The sequence below is a fragment of the Borostomias antarcticus genome (genome assembly GCF_949987555.1).
Source record: "Borostomias antarcticus genome assembly, chromosome: 16".
NCBI lineage: Eukaryota > Metazoa > Chordata > Actinopteri > Stomiiformes > Stomiidae > Borostomias > Borostomias antarcticus.
The window spans coordinates 18,530,488-18,540,141 of NC_140249.1; the positions used below are offsets into that span (position 1 = coordinate 18,530,488).

A 9,654-nucleotide genomic window follows, 5' to 3' on the forward strand; every position below is an offset into this window, starting at 1 on the left:
TAGCTGCACAATGGCTAATAAGAGGACAAATCCTTGTGTCGAACCATTATACGGTCAGAAGATGAGTCCTATGGAGAAAAAAAGACTAAAGCCAGGTTCACATAAAACAGTTGTGATGAGACACCAGTGTTGATGGTCTTCATCACAAGTATAATGGGATTTTGATATGTTGAATCTTGGGAATCACAAAACGATAAAATTTTGTTCTATAACCATTCGGCTGTTATATGTGAACGCGGCTCAAGAATTGAAGTAAATTAAAGGAAATATTAAAGGGCAAAGTGGATATCTAGCGAAAACCCAAGCACTGCCATTAGAGAAGTGAGACAGCCAACTAGCTGGCTGGGTAGGCCGTGTAGTAGAAAAATACCGGGTAGAAAGCTGGGACTGAGACCCTACGGGTTATTTTGGTGCTGACATTACATTACAGGATATCCAAAAAATAAAGCTATGCCAGTGATCATCACAGTAGGAGGGCTCATGTATACAGCCCTGACACCTAACATAATATCAAATACAAGTTTAGGGGAAAAAATGTAATTGCTGAAAATAAAATACTGACATCTCTCTGAAATATATTTATACACAATTGCAGCCACCTGGAAATAGCTTGTAGAGATCTTGACATTTTTCTGACGGATTGCATCGTTTCCATTATTGAAAGACATGGAAAAGAAGTTGCATTCAAGCAGTCTACCCCAGTGCTGGTGACAAATATACAGCTAGTACACAATCTTCATTCTTTTAGTCAAAAGTAGCAACCAAAACTATTTTTTATAGCGTGAGAAGTTGCGCCTCCATGGATCCGTCCTCCGGTATTACTATGCGGCCACTTTGTTCTCCTTCTAGGAAAAGGGCAAAAGATCGGACAGTTACAACGGCTGAGAAGACAATCAGGATATTCATATTCAAATAATGTGTGGAAGGACTTCTTGGTTGCTGCCCTCTGCATTTTTTCTTTTTTTTTTTTACTGGTGTGTCCAAATCCTAATCAAAGATGATGGGCTATAATGACTTGAAAAGTAGTACACAAATTAGCACTATTGAGACAATATTCTGTTTAAATGCACTTTCCTGGAGCTTAAAATGGCAGAAACGAGGACAGAAGCATACATGTAGCTAGTAATTACAAGGCCTATACAGTGCCTGAGCCTCTAATTTTGGAAAGCGCAAAAAGCGGCAGCCTAGCATGCCAGTAGCACAGCGCGTTGGCGGGAAGCGCCAGCGTGTTTTCATGCAGTTTTCACACTAACCACCAGGAGGCATTGTGGATCAAGAAGCAACTTGGTGGCAGCGGAGCGAAGGACAATACTGTAGATTATTGAGAGACTGCGAACTGTAGGCTGGAATGTAGCCTATTCAGCGAAATCAAATCAAAACTATAACTAGCCTATATATAAACTATAATTACATAACATTTGAGATGTATAATGTATGTACATGTATAACAATTGAGAAAGTAGCCTATGGTGATGTAAAGTTGCGAATCTATTTGTGGAATGCAGAAGAGAGCACAAAAAGATTTATCACTGAATGATAAATTGAATGAATGCGCTGAGGTAGGCCTAGTGTATCCATAGGAAAGAGACTCTACAAACGACCATGCTGATGTGGGCCACTGTATTTTGACACAAATGGGCTAATGTGAATTTATCTGTTTACCGAATGCGCAGGACGAGTGATGTCAAGTGGGGAGCAAAGAGTGAGTCAACAGATTCACTAGGCCAGTGGTTATTGGGACATTAAAGTTGAAAGACAAACATATCATTACCCTGTACTCTGAGAAGTCTGCAAACTCCCGGCCTCCCTGGCTTCCTCTGTACGCCCCCCTGTAGCCGCCCCCTCCGTGGGGGGGGGCGAAGGACCCTCGGCTGGCCGAGCGCCCCCTGCCCCCGCGGAAGCCCATGCCGCCACGCCCGCGGTAGCCCCCGCGGCCCCGGTTCTGGCGCAGGGGGATGCCGAACGTCTCGGCGTTCATCCGCCTCTCCTCAGCCCAAGTCTGCCTCCGCTCCCTGGGGGGAACAATAGGACTCAGCACTCAGCAGGGGGCCAAGACACGCAGGGGCTATGATGTCTAAATGAATAGGGGTTAAGACCTTCAGAATAGGCATCAACACAGTATACATGACTAGGAGCTCAGTGGGGGTTATGACCTTCTGTATGCACATCAACTGAGTACTAATTCAGAATAGAATGTAGTAGTGTTTTGTATGAATGAGAGCCGTGGCACAAAACCCAAGGGATCAAACTGGTCTAGTGCTCTCAATATAATGCTTGATTGCCTTGTTGAGAGGGGTCAGGGTAGAATTTTTACAGCTCACTTATCTGGCCCCCGAGTGATTACTGTTTTTTTGCTTCCCTCTGGAATATGTAGAGAGTGGGTCGTATGCCCACCTCCCTTGTTCTCTGTAAAGCGCATTGTGTTGCCTCTGGGTATGAAATGTGCTATACAAATAAAGCTTTGACTGATTGATTGAATAACATCTTCTAAAATCACCCCTCGATGGACCCAATAGTCTTATTGTGATGAATTGTAGAATACTGGATTAAGACAGGCAAGACATCAGATATGAGACAGGAGACACCAACACACCGTGGGAAAACCGAGCCTCCGGATCGTTCGGCCGCCTTCCTAAAAAATAGAACAGAAAACCATGAGCGTGTGAAGTAGACATGCCTTCACAAACAGAGATACACTCTTCCTCCTCGGCCTTATTACCTCTGCCCCAGCGATAGCTCAGGGAGAGAGATCATGTTTTCGGTGGGGTGTGTTGGTTGGCTCATTGGCTGGTTGGTTCTTTAGCAGCATTACGCAAAAACCACCAGACCGATTTTCATGGAACTTGCTGAAAGGGTGCAGCATGGGCCAACTTAAACCCATACATTTTTGGAGCGGATCTGAGTCACTGGGCAGATCCACGAATTAAAACAAAACGTAAAACTTAGAAGGAAGCCAGGTCCTCGTGTGGGGGCGCTAGAGACAGAGTTTGGACTGGGATGCATCCCCGGGAGGACTGTATCCCCAAAGTAGGACTCCACCTGGAAAGAGGAAACAAGGGAGGCCTAAAACAACCTGGCGAAGAACTGTGACCTCAGAATGAAGAGAATTAAGTAAGTAGTGCGGGGAGAGAGCCCAGAGTCCACCGAAACACCCCCCTTGCAGCTGCAACCAGAGGGGGGCGCCACAGAGCCGTAATACATTGCTGCTCATTTACCACAGTTCATTTGGACGCGTGCAGGAGCAAAATTCCCCCCCATTCATTGTCGTAGGATGGACTGAAATGGCCGTATCTCGACGTGGGAAGGTCATGCGGTTTGGACTGGATAAAGCTCTCGACCTAACAAATTCAGCAATACCAAACATGTCCTGCTCACACGCACGCGCACAGAGCCACGAAATGCATCCATGAGCGACGTCTGTGCTCTCCAAACACCATTTCATTCATGATATTACACATACAGAATATATAGAAAGCCTTGTAAGAAGGTAGATATGGTTAGTCGTACCTGGTATCGTCGCAGGAGATGTTGTCGAAGAAGGACTTGGACTTGTCATAGTAACAGTTGGGTACAAGGACTTCTCCTCCTCCTCCTCCTCCTCCTCCTCCTCCCCCCCCTCCTTCTTCATCGGCGTTGCCCTCGCTGTTCTGGGTCTCCACCCCGGAGTCTCCCTTGTCCTCTCCGTTCACCGTCTTCTCTGGCTTGTCAGTCTTCTCATCTGCAAGAGGAGGACAGCCTTTCAATATAGACTTACTAATGGAGACACACCCGTCACCATTACAAAACACTAAACCTGCCCTCAGACAACAAACAAACACAACCCAATTAAAATAAATGCACAGTAACCCCCCCCCCGTATCGCCCCTTTGTATCAATGAAACAGTAGAAGCAAACTTCAACATTTAGGAGTAATTTGCAGGTTTATTCATCTGATAATCCACCACCACAATATTTTGCCATTTGTCACCTCTTATCAGTAAAGTTAAATCAAGCACAGCTGCTGACGGTGCATCATTGTTGCTGAGCAGCTGGGTTTGACAGCTGGTGTTTGCTGATGGACTAATCATTATTTGTTTTGTGACTTTGTCCCATTCACACCCCTTAACAGCCTAACAGAACTCTGTCTAAGTTAATAAATATAGCTTCTTAAAATATAATCAGTAAGCTACTGCAGCTAGACACAACAGCTGGTCAATTAGTGGCCAGGTTGCCTCGACAGCTATGATGATATGTTAGTGGCTTCTGATCATTTGAGATTTCCTTACTCTAGCCAAGAACAGAAGAATAAGTGTGCTTAGAATTGTCCTGCACTCGCCTCAAATGTGTCCAGAGATCACATAACAAACGAACTCAATCATGGGATTACATACTGTAAATAGGGAGTACAAATTTTGTGACACACCCGCAGACACCCATATCCATACACTATCACTAGTCCTAATTTAATCTATACAACATTATCAAACTAATAAATAAGGGAAAAAATGACTGTCTAGCCCCCCCAGTGGTGGGCTCTGGTACATCTCGTGTGACGGACACACGAACAGATGACGCCTGTTTTAATAGCCCCCCCCCCAGCCCTCCGATTTCATCAGTTGGAGGACAAAAATACAAAACCAAATTACGGAGTTAGAGCATCAGCTTTTCAGAGGGTTTAACTGTAACTGACTAACTGTAACTGTCCTCTGATTCATCCTCCACTACCTTTCAGCTTCAGCTTGCTCTGGAACTCCCTGTCGATCTCCTCCTTATTGAACTGGGCGTTGGCGCTCTCGAAGTCAAAGTCCTTCTCGAACTTCATGGGTCCGTCTCGGCGCACGTTGAAGCGGCCCCTGCCGCGGTGCCCTCCGCCGCGCCCGCGGCGGTTTGGTGGCGCTCCGCCAGCTGAGACACAAAGATGGTGTAAACGCCAAAGCAGCTTACAGTCAGGCGTCACAGCACAAATAACGCTTAGCCTAATAAACCAAGAATGGGAGTGTAAAAAACAGCCTGTGAATTTTGCCATCCAACAACACAAAACAACAGTAACCAAAACACACCAAGTCATACTTAAAACATTAATATATCACATCAGAAAACAGCCATTACCAAGTAGTACATTATCAAAAGAACACCACAAAAAAGTAGCAACACCAGGAATTCAGAAATGATAACCATTCACCGGTATGCCAAATGAGTTACAGTATCACTGTTTCTCATCACCTTCCATTGACATGACCAGCATGTCAATCTGCACAGGTGTGCACAAGCAGTGAAAATACTGGCACAGGGGATGGTGGGGTTGAGTGATTTAAAGATGAGTCATAGGTACAGTGGGGTTGAGTGATTTAAAGATGAGTCATACTGTAGGTACGGTGGAGTTGAGTGATTTAAAGATGAGTCATGTGCTTGAGAGTTTAAAAGAAGTCACAGCGCATGCAGAATCTACATGGGTGTGAAGTGGAGCTGGTTGAATGGTTCAGAGTGGGCATAGTTTTTAACCTGCAGGCCGTTTAGTGCCATCCCTGCCTTCACCTCGGGCTTGTTCAGACTCTGGTCTGGGTACTTTCTGGCCATCAGTGCCTGGAACAGTACAGTCCTTTAGTACTTAGAACAACTTTTTAAATAACCCAGCAGCACCATATGATGTGATACCCCTAAAATCAGAAAAAGGCACAATTGTTTATAAAAAAAAGAAAAGAAAAAAAAAGAAAAGGAAAACCCTCTAGAAAACAAAACGTTAGAACCGAGCACAATAGCATTTTACCTCTATGATGCTACGGTTAAGTTGTGGTACAAACACACACACACACACACACACACACACACACACATCAAAATGGCTGAGGTCTCACCTGAGGAACTAAAGATAGAGTGGATAAGCCCTGCTGTGGTAGCCTTATCTACAGCAGTGGTGTGAGCGGCGGAGGTGTTGCGGGGCACAGGCCATCCCTGGCTGCTGCGGGCTCCCCTGACTGGCTCACCCCTCCTGGGCTCCGGCCCGTCCGGCAGATGGGCCTGGTGCTGGGCCTTCTGGCTGGTGGCGGCGGCAGCAGCAGAGGGGGCGGTGCGACCGGGAGCGGGGCTCCTGCGGGTCAAGCCGGGCGCCGGGGCGGTGGTGGCAGCCGTCGGGGCGGCCTGGACTGCCTGATCCAGCGTGGGGCTCTTCCTCAGGGGGTCCAGGGAGGGGCTGGTGCGACCTGAAGAGGGGGGGGTTGACTTATAATGGGCAGGACCACAGTTTTGAGCTCCACAGCACGATCCCTTAGAAGCAGGTTTAATCTCATGTCCAACACTACAACCCATGCCTTCAGTGTTATTCAAGACAAAGTATGCCCAAAAAAACAACTGCGGCATTCAAACAGTTTAACGATAGAGTGATGCAGTTATTGAAGGAAAAGGATGCTAAATCTTTAAATGGTGGTCCATCATATAATGTTAGTCAGAGAAATTATTTGAAATTCAATATCCTTAAAGACCAGCTGAAATGGAAGTTTGAGATCTAACTTCCGTAATTTGACATATTTCCGACTCAAACAGGCTACAGGGGCGGGACATAACGTTTAGAGGAATTTGATTGGAACATTGACAAGTGGGCAGGTTATAACAATTTTAGACAGATTCGATAGACGGATAGCGTTGATTGACGGGTGGATGTTGTGAGATTATTGGTTAAGCTTGCTCTTGGATTGCTGACGTAAGCAGTCGGGAGATTATGTTTTACAAGAATAAAAAAATCACAGGATATGATATAAGATTATAACGTAAAAGAATTTTCGAAAAATATTTGGCATATATTGTTAAATAGGTAACATTTTGACCAAGGATGTGATCCAAAATCTTTAATGGCACACTCAAAATCGGGACGTGAAGTCTGCCAGTATCAACATTACAAGTTGGGGCCTACAAACAATCAAAACACATAGCTATGGATTAATAAGTGTACATGGGATTGGGTGCACATGCATGAAGTAATTCTCAGAATGGAAGTTCCTTAAACCTGCATCGACAGCTTCACCATCCTGACAAATACCAATTTCAAACAATGTCAGTTTGAAACGAGAGTTTAGTTCCACCCGATTCTGTGAGTAGTCAGACAGATCAATGATTGTTACCCCCCCATCCCCATTCTGGGGGTATTTTACCTTCCATTACAAGGGTACCTAGAGAGCCCGACTCAAAAGGGAAAGCAGAGCCAATACCACTGCTCTGAGACTGGGGTGTAGCTGTGCCTGAGTCGCTCGCAAAAGAGGGCACTGCTCTTCCTGTATGGGGAGGAACAGCAGGTGGGGTATTAAGGGCAATTTTGCACAAGGATGAGAGTCCTCTCTGGGTCTGGTTACCTCAACTGGCCTCCTAACAAACTTAATTCACTCTGACCCTGAACCGGAGAGACTTGGGTGTGTGTGGATATTGTGTTTGTGAAGCTCACACTCATGTGGTGGCTATGCTACGTTGTTCTCTGGGTGGGTTACGGGTTTAGAGAAGGACAGTGTCATGAGAACATCAGTCAAACCCTCCCCTGCTCCTGTGGCACGCCCAACATCATCCATGGCGACCCCGAAGCCTTGGAAAGCATTCAGAACAAAAAGCCAAACATCTCACACTGGGAAACACCTGCGTTCATTTCTCTGATCCACACGCATGAACCGACTGGACCGATACTACATGTGCAGGACGAGTGTGACCGACAGACTGATGACCGCGCGACAATCCTAAGGGATAACTGTTCAACACTGATTACTCTTTATGTCAACCTATTGTTCCTTTTCTCACCATAGGTAAGCCCCATGTTGTGGCTCTTACCGACACCCACGGCGCCAAACTGCGGGGAGACCAAAGGGCTGGTGCTAAACTGGCCGTAGGCAGGCACCGGGACGCGGTTGAACAGGCCATAGGAGGCAACCGACTGGAAGGGGGCGGCGGCAGGCGCAGTGGCAGGGGGCGGAGCTGAGCTCAGGGAGGACTGGAGATGGGGGGAAAGAAACAAGTCTTAAAAGCCAGTACAGAGGAATGATAGCTTTACTAAAATAGAACACCAAAGAAAACAAGCTATTGGGTGTATTGGCACTTCCACCATCACAGACTAATGTGATTGTAGGTGTAGACTGCACCTGGACAATGGCGGGATCCTGAGGATGAGCGCTGGTTGGTTTGGGGGGCTCACACACGGTCAGGTCCTTGATGTCACTGCCTCGGAAGATGATGTACTCGAAGATCTCATCGCGGGGCGGGATGGGCCGGTCGGTGGGCCGGTCCTCCGTGCCAAAGGAGCGGACTGGGGAGGTAAACAAAAAAACGAATTAGCACATCAGTGGAAACAGGCGAACGGTAGCCTAATGTGTTTCTTTAAAAATGTAGCTGCTACAGCCATTGACATTTCTGGGTGCAGTGTAGCTTTGTTTTACAGAACATATCTGGCAGATAGAAAAGGTGTTTTTGCTTTTTATATTTTGAGAAGTCATGCATGTGTATCAATGAAACCTCTCTCTGAGCCTGACAGCTAGCCAACTTAACTGGTCTGACATACCTTTATCTTACTGACTGACTAAACCTAAACCTCAACCCTCAGTGCTCACAGAAGTGCTACCAGTAATAATGTTCTTGATCAGTCTCGTTGCACATGTGGCTTCTGTGCACAAAGTTACTAACCTATGCCACGAGACAACTCCAATCACAAATTGCTGATGCCACTTCAGCAAACAAGGGGTATTCTAGCTACTAAGCTTGCTACGTGACCTTTTTCTACTTTCCCAATTGGGTATCTAGCAAGCTGGCTAACATTGCCGTCAATGGTGTTAGTTTGACTAGCTAACCTTACACTAGCTGCTAGGGTTGCTATAACCTATCAAAGTTGCGACCAGAGGGCTCAGACTACCACCTGAAAAGTAACATAGCACACTCAAACTTCCATATTTTCAAATCAATAACATTTACATTTAACGTCAGGTTATCTGGCTCACATCACGTTACATTTCTTAAATTCTACTGGCAATCTATCTGGATTTGAATGAGACATGAACATAAGGTAACGTTACACACTATACAGTCTTAATTTGGAACCATTTCCCCAGCAAGTCAGTGTTCGATTCCATTAAATAGACCGAGCCCGTCCTCCTGTCAGATGGCACTACGTAGCTAACGTCAGTAGCCAGTCTAGTTAGCTGACGTTAACTTTCTCAGACAAGTGACTTGCAATTGACAACTAACGCTACCAACGGCAAATATATGATTTCGATAGTGCATTTTTGTATTTGCATTTTTTGCATTTTCACATGACTGAGATAGATAGCTCGCAATTTTGATGACTGGCTGGCTAGCTCGAATTGCTAGCTAACGTCGTTAGCACTAGCTATCTAGTTAGCTTGCGAGCTACCGTACTTTACCTTTCGCAAGTGCGACAGTCGAATTTTCAGTATCAATAGTGTACAGGATCCCCTCATAACGAATTTCGGCCTTCGAGATTAGGCTGATTTTGCTCCCGATATAGGGGGTTCCTCCACTCATTTTGCCGTTCCAGACTCTATGGTCTCAGATGACAATAAACTCTGCGTTCTCCCTCCTAACCGTACGTTTATTTGAAGACTATTCCCTCTAGCTTTCCCTGTTTTCGTGCCTCTCCTACTTCCTATTCTTATTCCCACCACAATATGGCTACCTCATCTGCCATCGTCG

General features: G+C 45.9%; 1 protein-coding gene across 1 annotated transcript; it reads right to left on the minus strand.

Annotated features, from left to right (window-relative positions):
* Window positions 1–707: 707 nt before the first annotated feature.
* On the minus strand, window positions 708–9,628 carry lsm14aa (LSM14A mRNA processing body assembly factor a). The gene is made up of 9 exons (XM_084451113.1): window positions 9,366–9,628; window positions 8,094–8,257; window positions 7,756–7,945; window positions 5,835–6,179; window positions 4,705–4,884; window positions 3,508–3,718; window positions 2,594–2,632; window positions 1,772–2,012; window positions 708–845 (listed from the first exon to the last, which is right to left on the minus strand). The coding sequence occupies exons 1-9, from the start codon at window positions 9,484–9,486 to the stop codon at window positions 822–824; spliced, it is 1,515 nt and encodes a 504-aa protein (XP_084307239.1). The 5' UTR covers window positions 9,487–9,628; the 3' UTR covers window positions 708–821.
* Window positions 9,629–9,654: the final 26 nt, after the last annotated feature.

Coding starts and splice junctions, on each gene's coding strand:
- lsm14aa (XM_084451113.1), bottom strand. CDS start 9,486: ATGAGTGGAGGAACCCCCTATATCGGGAGCAAAATCAGCCTAATCTCG. Junction 4,885..5,834: donor CTCTATCTTTAGTTCCTCAG/GTGAGACCTCAG, acceptor TTTGTGTCTCAG/CTGGCGGAGCGCCACCAAAC. Junction 2,633..3,507: donor ATCTCCTGCGACGATACCAG/GTACGACTAACC, acceptor TCTATTTTTTAG/GAAGGCGGCCGAACGATCCG.